The following is a 12,544-nucleotide window of genomic DNA, read 5'->3' as shown; positions in this document are numbered from 1 at the left end:
GGAAGAGTTCTGGTCATCCCAAACTTTTTCCATTTGAGGATTATGGAGGCCACTGTGCTCTTGAGTGCTGCAGAAATTCTTTTGTAACCTTGGCCAGATCTGTGCCTTGCCACAGTTCTGTCTCTGAGCTCCTTGGGCAGTCCCTTCGACCGCATGATTCTCATTTGCTCTGACATGCACTGTGAGCTGTAAGGTCTTATATAGACAGGTGTGTGCCTTTCCTAATCAAGTCCAATCAGTTTAATTAAACACAGCTGGACTCCAATGAAGGAGCAGAACCATCTCAAGGAGGTTCAGAAGAAATGGACAGCATATGAGTTAAATATGAGTGTCACTGCAAAGGGTCTGAATACTTATGACCATGTGATATGTCAGTTTTTCTTTTTTAATAAATTTGCAAAAATTTCTACATTTCTGTTTTTTTCTGTCAAGATGGGGTGCTGAGTGTACATTAATGAGAAATAAAATGAACTTTTTTGATTTTGGCAAATGGCTGCAATGACACAAAGAGTGAAAAATTTAAAGGGGTCTGAATACTTTCCGTACCCACTGTATGTTTCCATGACTTTGTTTATGTCAATCAGGTCTGTCTGTGAAGATTTGTCCAGGTGAAGTTATCTAGAAGTTGAGTCATAGCAACTGGACTTCTAGTTTTTTAGGTTGAAACGTTTCACCACTAATTCAAGTAGCTTCTTCAGTCTGAGGGAAAGATGGTAGAAAACTCATATTTATCTTACAGGCTGGTTTCACTCGACCAACAGCCTAAATAGGCTCAATAGATGAACTATGTAAATGGAGCGTGAATCGTTGGACCCACACTCCTGAGTTGGTTTCACTTCACACCTGGCCTGAATAGGTTCGTTAGGTGAACAATGAAAGCGTGTACAGGTGAGGGCCTCTTGCGAGGAACTCTTGCGACCCCTCTGATCCACATACTGGGTGTGGAGTGTGTCCTCCCTGAAGGGGATGTGAAAAGTTCCTTAACTTCCTGGGAGCAGACGAAAGGGCCGCAAGGAGGTTGACACAAATCTCGCCCCATGTACACAGTCCACCTAACGAGTCTGTTCAGTTGAGGGATGGAGTGAAACCAACCTGAAAGATAAATCTGAGTTTCCTACTAGCTTTCCCTTAGACTGAAGAAGCTATATGATTAGTGGTGAAACGTTTCGACTTAAAAACTAGAAGATTCAGCTTCTAGATCTCAATCAGGTAATTAATTCATCAACAAATAGTTCACTCTATGAAATCTAAGTGTTGAGCACACACCTCCTAGTGACTCAGTGTGTTTCAATTCAGGGACTGCATCCTGTAAACTTCGCAGTGGTTGTAGGCCACATAATCTGAACTATGGGCTGAGCCAAATTTGAGACAGCATAGTCTGTGGAGGACTTCCTGTTTGTGTCACCAACTGCTCCTGCCCCTACACCACCAGTCATGAAATGTCACTCCTGTTGCAACAATGATAGCTGCAGTTGTGTCATAGTTGGACAATGGTACTGGACATATCTATCACAAATGACAGAGCCAGACATTTAGATTTGATTTATTTATTTAGTTAGTTTTTTTTCTGTGGCAGGAAAAGATGCTTCACAGCCAACTTAAGGTTCTCAAGGTCCCTTGTTTTTAAACATCTGTATCATTTTCTATTAGGTTGAGTGATAGCCTTTTCACAAATGTACCCTTCAAGGGTTACAGCCCTTTTATTGAGACATACCTAACAGCTGTGTCCCACTTCAGGTGCTGCATCCATCAAAAGGTGCATTTGAAGGTTGACTGCATCACAGCAAGAAGGCTGTCCCATTCTGAAGGCTTCTTTAAATATGGCTGAGAAATGTGGGCTTCAGCTGTTGTATACTTCACGGCCCCACATATCCCAACATTATTTGCGCACCGGCAACAAAAAGCAAATATGCCAGTGCCAAAGCTGAATCTGTGGATGAGGCTGAGCTCAAGGTCAGGTTTTTACAAGTGTAAGCAACTAATTTCAACTCAATCAAACAAATGACGATATAGTTGAACAAATGACACAAGCGTCTTAAAAAATTAAGGTTCTCTGTGACGCATCTCATTTTCCTCCAGCAGATCATAAAAGAAAATATATAATCAACATTTCTTGTTCTACCATTAGCGATAAATTTTCCCAGTACCGTTGTCCAACTCTGCAGCTGTGGAGGTCGGTGCAGTTAGGTTAAGCAAGATTGGTGAATCCGATTTGGAATACTTATGTAAGCAAACCTCATTTTGTACACAAAATGCCCTTACATAATACACGAAAGAAAGAGAAAGACATGGGAGAAACAGTATAAATACAAATAAAAAAATAATTTATGAGACACATGAAAGTACAGGCAACTTTAGTTTGAAAAGAAATATTGACATTTCAAATCCTTCATTTTTATAAGTATTCCTTAAATTCTATAGAACAATTTGTAGAATAAGTAAAGACCGTTGAACAAAGAACAGTGTTCAGCTTAGAAACTGCACAAAGACTTCTGGGAGCTGCTTGGAACTCAGCTTTTAATTGCACTAGTGCTTTAGAGGTCTCTTTGCCCCACTCTATCTCACATACACACATTCACCACACACACATCTACAGACACTCTAATAATCATTGAGCCTATTAACAGCCTATTAAAGCTTGTTTGATTTCTTTTCTTGTGCTTTTTACCAGTTGCTGTTTTTTAAGTACTCTGAGATTGGAGTTTGATGTATTTTTCTAGATTATAACACTATAATTTTTGTTTCTTCTTGATATTCAAATGGACACTTTCAATAGAAACAGCACTTACCAAAATTTTATGAAGAATCCCAGGTTTTTCCTTTGAAGGAGTGGCACGCTGTATGGGTTGAGGGGAAAAAAAGAGGGGTATGACATGACTGAAGTCTCGGACTGGATTTCAACAAAGGAAGAAACGAACATCGCAAGGACTTTTGCAAGTGTCCAGTTCCCATGTGACCTTGATGTGAAATATCTCCAAAACACTGAAGGGCATGTGTGGAAACAGTGGTGAAAGAGGTGCTGAGATAGTAAAAGTAAAAGTCTATATACCACAGTATTATAATACTCTGTTACAAGTAAAATCAGATTTCACTTAAGTGAAAGTATAAGCAGCCGAATATACTTGAAGTACCAAAATTAAAAAGACTCGATCACACATTTCACATTGTGTTTTATATTATGTCATAGTTATTGTTCATCAGTTTAACGTTGTTGCCTGACATATATGCTTTTAATTTAAAAGCTTGTGAATTTCCTAATGAGGATCAAAATTTTTAGGCTTTATACGGTATTTTGTTTTTATATATCTGATTCCAAAAACTAACTGAAGTCATTAAAATAATTATAGTTGAATAAAAGTATATTTTCTTCTGAAATTAAGTGTTGAGAAATGTAGTGAAGTCACAGTGTAGCCATTATTTCATTATACATACATTTCAGTACTTCAGTAAATTCATTTAGTCACTTTCCACCACTGTGCAGAAACAATAAGTGTATGATTAGATTCACAAATTATCAGTAGACGAAGGGGAGGTCATAGTATTGAAGCATACTAAGTAATAAGGTTTGTTATGATCAGGAGCTTCATTTATTTTACAGCACTTCAGGCCTGAACGCTAAAGTTGATGGCTGAGCACAGGTGTGTCTCAATAATACTTTTGAAACAGTTGACTTGTGTTTGAAGCAGTTTGTGCTTGAGATCTTTTTGTATTATCACACCGTACTTATTAACGTACAGCACACAAGCACTTAGTGCATTTGGGCCTTCTGCCTGTTACATAACCCATGTCACTTAGTCAGCTGCAGCAGCAGTGTTCTGACTCCTACTGCTCTCTTCCAGCATCAAACTTGCCTTAAACACAACAGATGAAGATAAGAAACGATGAGTGTTGCCGTACATTTAGTTATTTGCCATTCTGAAGACATAATGCCTCTACAGTGCTATAATTAATCAGAAGTCAGTTTGTTCACTTCTTGACAACATACTGAACTTTGTGTGTTCACTGCACTTTACGAAAATTCCTGTATGGTATCTTTCATTAGAATTCTTGAAAAGTGCAACCGTCCACACCTTTGAAATCATTTTGGGACTGAGAAATGGCTTCATTGGTAATGTAGTCCTGACAGGAGTTGTTGGCAGGATGTGATGGTGACGTGTCATCTTTCCCTCTGCTCCATCCGACCTGCTGTGAACTGACTCAGCCTGAACACACTGGCCACAGCAAGACTGCTGTCACTGGGGAGATGACTACTGCCGCACAGGCCTGCTCGTCCGAATGCTCACTGCTATTTCTCAAGCTAGCTGTACTTTCCCTGCTTCATTTGAATAAGTATACTTTATTGATCCCTGTAGGGAAATGGTCTTTTTGCTTGTTCTCTTTCCGGGTTAGACCATATAGTTGGCTGCATCTCTGTATTGTTGGTATCAGTAGGGTTTTTAAGGTTAACTTTTTGCAGCTTTCTATAAGAAATTGTAAACCCATTCACTTTTTAAAATTACACTGAACAAATCCAACCTTGTGTTTTATTATACCTTCATTATCACATAAAGGCATCATAAGAGAGACTCCTTTCAACACAGTTGACAACTTTTCTCTTCGAACCTCCTTGAGGATATCTGAGCTCTTCACTTAATCACATAGTGTGAACTGAAGAAAACCTACTTTAAAATGTCTTATTCCTTTCGTCATTACCTGAAGGAGACAGTGTTAGATGAGAATTTGAATGTAGATCATCTACTTGAGGGCTTCACCTTCAAGCTGAGCTCACATCTGGATTGCTGCTGATGCTGCATCACTAGGTCTGCCTTATCTTACCCTCTCAAAATCTTACCCCAAGTGAGTTGACTTCTTTATTTATTTATTTTTTTGGCTTGGGGTAATAACTCACTCCCAGCATGAAGTTATCCATTTCTTGACTGGCAAGGTCGTTGTGTCATACCTGGAGGTGCTGACCCTCATCTCTGCCACTTCACACTCTGCTGCAGACCATCCCAGAAGAGCCACACTGCCCTCAAAAAAAGAGATGCAATTCTAAGTTTGTTATACCAGGCATTTGCCACATATCAGCTGCACCTGGAGATTCTGTTTCTAAAAAATACAGACAGAATTGGAGACACAACCCTAGTAGAACACTGCTTTCACTCAGAAGATGCTTGATGTTTGGCTGAGAATGCAGACAGTATTCACACTCTGCTTATACAAGGAGTTTGGGTAATGGCAATGAATAGTAGATATGATCCTAAGCTTTATGTGAGAGAGCTATATAATATATTCATCTGATACATATTGTACACTAATGGCCTTTTCAGAATCCCACTCAGGCTGAAAGAGACTGCTGTTGAGTCACTGTGGTAATGACTGTCTCTGTCTGGTATTACATTGAGACCTGTTGGTAAAGTTGTGTGATAGGTTGTGCAGTATGTTTTTCACACACATGTTGTCACAATATTCTTGTAAAAATCTATAAGCGATTCTCTTCAGGATAATTCATGACGCGGGGTCATATTCAGTGGCTCTATCTTCTACATTTAGCAGGTTCAGTGTGGGTATGATGGGTAAGTTAAGTTGTTTGTCAAGACCCCAAGTGGCTGCTGCTGTCACTGCTGTCATCGAAGTTAACATGGTCTTTGTTTCTTTTTTGCTTCATCTTCTAACTTGGAAATATGAAAATGAAAGATATGTATTTTATTCAGCTAAAAACCCCTCTTTATAACTTTGTCTATATTATATATTCATAAATGTATTTCATATTTTGTGTTTTGCCTTTCAATGCAGATCTCCAGTGTGAGTAATGGGAAACTGTATGCATGTGCACAGGCTTATTTTACCTTGAAAAAAGTGCTGCATTATAATGGTTAATTGAAATGTTGCTAGACTTTCCATCTTGCATCTTTTTCACTGTCACAACAGACGTTTTTTTTGTTTTTTTTTTTTGCAGTCTGAATTGTAGCTTGATGCGTGTGACAGCCAGCTCCTAAGGCACCTTACAGCTTTTACAGTCAGTATTTTAATTGAAATGCTTATGCTACCTGGAAAAGGTCGCCTGTTCTCAGGAAATGTCATGATGATAAATGGACAAGGAGTCCTCACAGAACACACCTTTAAAAAGAGTTTGTTTCCTGTGGACTTGACAGATATAATAGAGGTGGTTTACACGGGTGGTGTGAGGCAAAGCAGTGACAGGCAGACAATGTCTGTCTCAACTTTGGAGAGAGTCAATCCTCGTAGGAAGCTGGAGCTCCACCTTTAGGTTAAGGTGGTTAAGCGTCCTTCTGCCTGATAATTCTGCTTTGTATATTTAAATGTACTATGCTAGGTGTGTTCTTTACATATGAATCTGTTGTAATCTCTCTGTGCCACTTTAATTTAATATGCCCAACTGTTGTGAACGTAAATGAACAGCTTTGCTTAAGCATCTAAACAAAATTGGGAATCATCTAAAATAACTACAAACTACAGGGAAGATAAGTGTAAACACTTCTCCCTCCTGCTTCTTTCCTCCTTCCGTCTTTCATTGGTAAATTACCGGAAAACTTATTCCTACCCACTGCCACCACCTGTCTCTCCTGTACGCGTCTGTGATTCCAGACGTTAGACTTCCATCTCTGTAGGTCCCTCACTAACACTGTTATGCCATTCAGATACCACTTGATATCGTTGAGATGAGTGCTCTGCCTCTCGGCGTTCAGGCACTCTTATCTGATTCTCCCCAAAATTAAATCAGCTTGCTAGGTCTGCTATCACACCGTGATTCAGACTCTTCCAGATATGGGATGGGCTGAAATGTGGAATGTTTGATAAAGGTCTGCTCAGTTTGCCCTTTGAAAGATGTGTGATCTAAGGAACAACGAGCAAGTGATCATTTTTAGCAAATCCAGACGATGAATCACAAGTAATAATTAGGCTTACAGCTTTTAGCATTTAGTGAGTCACGCTTCCCGTACATTTTTCAAATTAAACACCTGCCAGAAATGGGTGGACTTGTGTACTTTTGGATACTTTTGGAAAAGCAATTTTGAACAACCTACCTTGATTGAGCATAGTATTACTGGTGAGCTAGATGTGTTTAAAGCGGATGGCTGAAAACTATTTACTCTTTACTGTATGCACAACCGTATAGTAATAGTAGAGCTGCATATGGAAATGCAAGTTTTTTCTCTTATGGATTGCTGTTTTGTTTAGTTCTGATTTAAATGGGGTAAATTTTTATCTTTGGTCTCCATAAACGATATTTCAATTACACACTGTTCATCAAATTAAATGTTTGTTCTGGCATTGGTGTAAATGATATGGCCACTTACTCTGCCTATTAAGTTGCAGACAGAGTAGATGAATGTTTATGGTAATCAAGTAAAATGCATTAGTTTAAAAGTATTAGTGCTGTGAATTTTCAGAGGAAACGATCAGTACAGAGGCACACATGAAAAACATACTTGAAGTTCAGGTTTATTGGTTCTGAGCTTAACGATGATTGAAAGAAATGATTGATTATTGAATGAAAAGTGTATTTCCATTAGAGAAGAGCGACTCAAAGCAGCAGAGCTGTAATGATTGAATTTGCGCTGAGGAATGTGCGTTATGGTCAGTTTATCAAGACAGTATGTAAATATTTTGGAAAGATTGAGGTTGTGTTATAAATAAACAGCATTATAGTTGTAAGTGGGAACCACGCCAATAAGAGGGGACATTTATACGGAAACATAATAACATATGTATAACAGGGTGTTTTAAAAATATAGATGGGTCTCTAATTTGACACTGTTCCAAACAAACGCCTGATACATTGTGTATCAGTGTTGATAAAGCAGGATAATTTTGTTATAGGAATGGGTCATTGGGGTCAAGTCATTTTTCAAGGTTGTTATTTTTAAGTGATGGTAACTTTAGTTGGTACAGTATCAAGCTGTGTTGATTTGATAGGTAGACTGATTATGAAAAATTACTATTTTTCATTAGTTTCAGTAGGTTTTGAGAGAAGTCGAGGCTGATTCAAAGCCATTTGACAGGAGGCAGCCTGTTTGGTAAAAGGCATGTTAGTTATGTAACAGAAGGGCTTTGGTGAGTGTGATAATGATTCAGACTGGTCTAACCGGATACTTTTTTGTTGCATAACGAGTTGACACCTCTGTCCCTTCCATCCACGCACACACAAACACTTTGATAAATGAACCAAACAAGAACAAACAATGCATGTCCTTTAAGTTTCTTTTCCAGCGTGCATATAGTATACATGTTGTTTTCTACTATCAACAGCTTGTTTAAAGTTCACACTCAAAACTGTAAAACCTTGTAAAAGCTTCCTTGTTTACCCATGAATTACACCTCACTTAAGTGGTATTTGGTTTTCTCCAAATAAAGACCACCTAATAACCTTGTTGCTTGATATCTACAGGTTTTCAGTAACAATGATTATTGCTCAGAATCATAAAAGGACTTTTAAAAATATGTGATTCTGCATGGCATCTTCTTTGAGTCAATGTAATATTAGATCACTGCTAACAAAATGTCTTTTTGAGGTTTGCCAGCTTGTTAGTCATGTCTTAACTGATTCAGAGCCTTATTTCAGGGCTGCTCAAAGTTGAATGCACACAATTTCTAAATGCCAACTCTTAAATGTAGGAAAATGTTTTAGGATTCTGTCTTTGCACTTGAGTTGATGTGAAAAGTAAACGCATACAAAAGCAACAGAACAAGTGTCTTGATAAGGTGCTGTTCAAACCTCCCAGCTTTATCAGTGTCCCAGGTCCTTGTATAAGAGGTTATGGTACATTCCTCTGTGTTGTTTGGTGTCCTTGAAATTTCAGATGTCTCTCAGATTCTTGGAGGGCAGCTTGACATGTGAAGTTTTTTTTTTTTTTTTCTTTTTTCTGTGAATCACTGTATCCATGGATCATGTCATACTTTTCAACTTGAAAAGTATAAATAATGTGACATGTCAAATATAAAAATCCAATTTGTTGTTTGTTGTTGGTGTTGCATGTGTAAATGTGTTGTGTTATTCTTTGTGGTTGTTCATATTAAACCCAATTTAAAGTACAGATGTCCCATTAAGGACTTTCAACTTTGTTGTTGTCCATTTTCCTCATGTACTCTGTTTCCTACATTTCACAGAGCACACTTAAATGAAGCAGAATTTTGCTTTGTTTTCCTGAATACACTAACATATTTGTGAAGTGTCTGCAGAATGCCCTAGACATTTTTGTCTTTTGCTTTCTGTTTTTCAGGCACGTTACAAGCAGAGTCTGGACCCCACAGTGGATGAGGTGAAGAAGCTATGCACGTCACTGAGACGCAATGCCAAGGAGGAGCGGGTACTTTTCCACTACAATGGTCATGGTGTGCCACGACCCACAGTTAACGGAGAGATCTGGGTTTTTAATAAGGTACCACCAGAAACACCAGAGATATGTTCTCACATTCATGTATACAACCCATGGGAGTACTAGACCTGTACTGAAGCAAAGTTCCAAGGAAGACTTAATTTTCTGTTGTTCATTAAAGGCCATGTTTACATGTGCAACAGAAATGCAAACAAAATCCATGTGAACACCTTAGTGTACGCTCATAAGAGCTATGCTGCAAAACCTCTTGTTTCAGTGAACATGATCACTGCTGTACTCCAATTCCAGTAACTCTGACTTGGTAGTTGCATTTATTGAACTTTAATTGGTTTCGACATGTGCCCGTTTCACTGTCCTGTATTAGGATCATATGGAAGTGCAGTGCAAAAAGGGAAGAGCAGGACATTGTACGTGAGGAATCAGGGCTCAGTACTCTATGAGACAGCTGTTGTCAGATCATATGCACCCAGAATACTTGGTTTTTTTCATGAAAACACAGTTTCACAAAAATACATTTCCTCACGTCTGTTGTTAGAGAAAATGAATGTAGCTAATAATTCCAAAACATTTGAAATATTTGTTGGGTGTTATCAAAGATATACCCTTGGAAACTACACACATACTCATACACACATATTTTTTGCAAAGATACCCACTCTAATTTTTGTTTTAAACCATTTGGTAATTAAATGATCATGATTTGACATGTCGAGATCTTTTTACTCATCAGCAGAAGTACTACTCAACCTCTAAAAAAAATTGTATAACATCTTCTGTGGTCATGGAGGAGCTTTGTCAAATCAGTGATGTCATCAGGGTCATCTCAGATTCAGCCTATATGCAACAGACAGTCTGTGTTTGTAAGTAGAACAATGTGGGAGTTTATGAGATACAGAGGCATCTATAGAAAGACACTTTTAGGTCACATTATGAATATTGTAACACCCAGATTTTTACAAGTATGACCCATGCTAAGACTAAGCACCTGCCATTTCTGTTCTTTTTTATTATTTGTAAGTTCCCACTTCAAACACTGAAATATTGCTTGAATTTCTTGACATAGCCAAGATTGACACATCAACATAAAAACAAATTCCATTATCTGGTGTTAATATCAATACTAGTGATAGTCAAGGCCTTCTTGCTGTCTAAAAAGATTGAATAGCTAATGTACTAATTTCAGCATCTGAGCTTGTTGTGGTTAAAATGTGCAATGACTTGATGAACATGGCAACACAGCTTACCTGCACACTGTGATCTTAGTGTTGAGCTCCACAGTGGTTTAGAGACTCACTGACTTGCAAATCAGACATAAAACCTTGTTCATTGCCTTGCACTATAACTAAACACCCACTCACAATGATGCACCGTCTGCTGTCTGGGCTTAGTTGTTGCCTCTCTGTCCCCAGAGCACAGTCGGGCCTTATGCCCTCTTTTTCTCCACTGTATCCTCCTTTTTCCTCCACCTTTTATTCCTTAAACTTATCCCTTTTCCTATAAAAATGAAGCTGCTGTGTCATTGGCTGAAACAGTGATCAGCTGGGGTTTGGTGTTGAGGCAGTGCCAAGAAAATCATGTAGAACCAAACTTTCTATTAAGTGTAATATTGTTATTGTACCAGGGTTATTAGATTTATTATTGTAAGTGTTCCCACCATCCTCATTTTTCTGTCTCTCTCACTCCCTCATAATTTTCTCCTTTCAACAGTTTCTCTTGCCTTCCCATCTGCTCACACTCTTCATCAAACAGATGACTAGTTAATAATTAAACACAAATCTACAAAAATGAGTTATCAGCAGTAATATGATGCTCCATCCCTCATTTCTCACCATGACATCTCCTCTCTCATCTCTTTCTCTCTCTCTCTCTCTTTTTTTTTTCCCTTTTTTTTTTTTTTTTTTTTTTTTTAGAACTACACCCAGTACATCCCGCTGTCCATTTACGACCTGCAGACGTGGATGGGGAGCCCGTCCATTTTTGTCTACGACTGCTCCAACGCGGGAATTATTGTCAAGTCATTTAAACAGTTCGCCCTGCAGAGAGAGCAGGAGCTTGAGGTGGGCAGCTGCACAAATACACTCATGGTTTTTGGCACATCACCACACAGCAACCATGAATTAGTAGTAGAGCTGTAATTGGGAAAAAGGCGTTTCAAATAATAGGTGAGTCATACAAATTGGTGTGCAGGCAAACAGGATAAAACCGTTATTATTGGCAAAATGTGTAATTTGTCACACACCACTCACTCACACATAGATACACTGATCAGCCACAACATTAAAACCAGCTCCAGTAAAGCTCTGAAGCTTCCTCTGGTGTCTGACACTAAGTGAAGAGGTTGGGCCTTCATGGGTCAGACATGTGTTTCCAACACATCCAATCTCTTCCGTAATGTACGAGACAAACTGATTCATCAGACCAGGACACCTTCTTCCATTGCTCCGCAGTCCAGTTCAGACACTCATATACCCCTTCTAGGTGCTTTCAGCAGTGAACAGCGGGTCAGCACTCACTCTATGCAGCCCGCATTTGCAGCAGTCTTTGATGAACTGTGTGTTCTGACACCTTTCTGTTTTCCAGCAGTTTGTGCTGTAGTAGCTCTTCTATGGGATGAGTTCAGACAGGCCATCTCTGCAAATTGCTGAGCCTTTCTTGTACACTCTTGATGAATGAATGGTCCTGATCTTAAATGGTCTTATATTTATATCATGCTTTTCTACACTCACATGAAGTCAAAGCACTTTACACCATTTCCCATTCGCGCACACATTCACACTTACTTTCACAACAAGTAGGAAGGGCAGTTGCACGCAATCATTTATACACTGACACACCAGTGGGACTGCCACCAGGAGCAGTTTGGGGTTCATTGTCTCGTCCAAGGACACTTCCACATGTGGATTAGAGAAGCCAGGGCAGATTGAACCAACTGCTCTACCTCCTGAGCCAAAGCTGCCCAGTACTGTACTGGGTTAGTACTGTACTGACCACTGACCACTGCAGACCATTGGGAAATGCTCTGACCCAGTCATCTACCGTCACAGTTTGGCCCCTGTCAAAGTCACTCAGGTTCTTATGTTTACCTACTAGTCTTGCTTCCAGCACATCGACTTCAAGAAATGACTGGTCACTGCTGCCTGATATATCCCACCAACTGACAGATGTCATTATGTCGACATATTCAATGGGATTCAGTTCAGTCG

The 12,544-nt window shown here is 39.1% G+C and overlaps 1 protein-coding gene across 5 annotated transcripts in view; it reads left to right on the top strand.

Moving 5' to 3' along the window:
* The window catches only part of rptor (regulatory associated protein of MTOR, complex 1), a 146,486-nt gene that overhangs the window by 41,231 nt on the left and 92,711 nt on the right, over positions 1–12,544 (top strand). For all 5 annotated transcript variants that reach the window (XM_026303246.1, XM_026303249.2, XM_026303247.1 and 2 more), the window contains 2 exons: positions 9,225–9,383; positions 11,252–11,398. In XM_026303246.1, coding sequence (XP_026159031.1) covers positions 9,225–9,383; positions 11,252–11,398 — 306 coding nt within the window. The remainder of the gene's footprint in view (positions 1–9,224; positions 9,384–11,251; positions 11,399–12,544) is intronic.

This window comes from Mastacembelus armatus, chromosome 1, assembly GCF_900324485.2.
Source record: "Mastacembelus armatus chromosome 1, fMasArm1.2, whole genome shotgun sequence".
NCBI lineage: Eukaryota > Metazoa > Chordata > Actinopteri > Synbranchiformes > Mastacembelidae > Mastacembelus > Mastacembelus armatus.
This window is presented reverse-complemented; position numbering and strand designations above follow the sequence as displayed.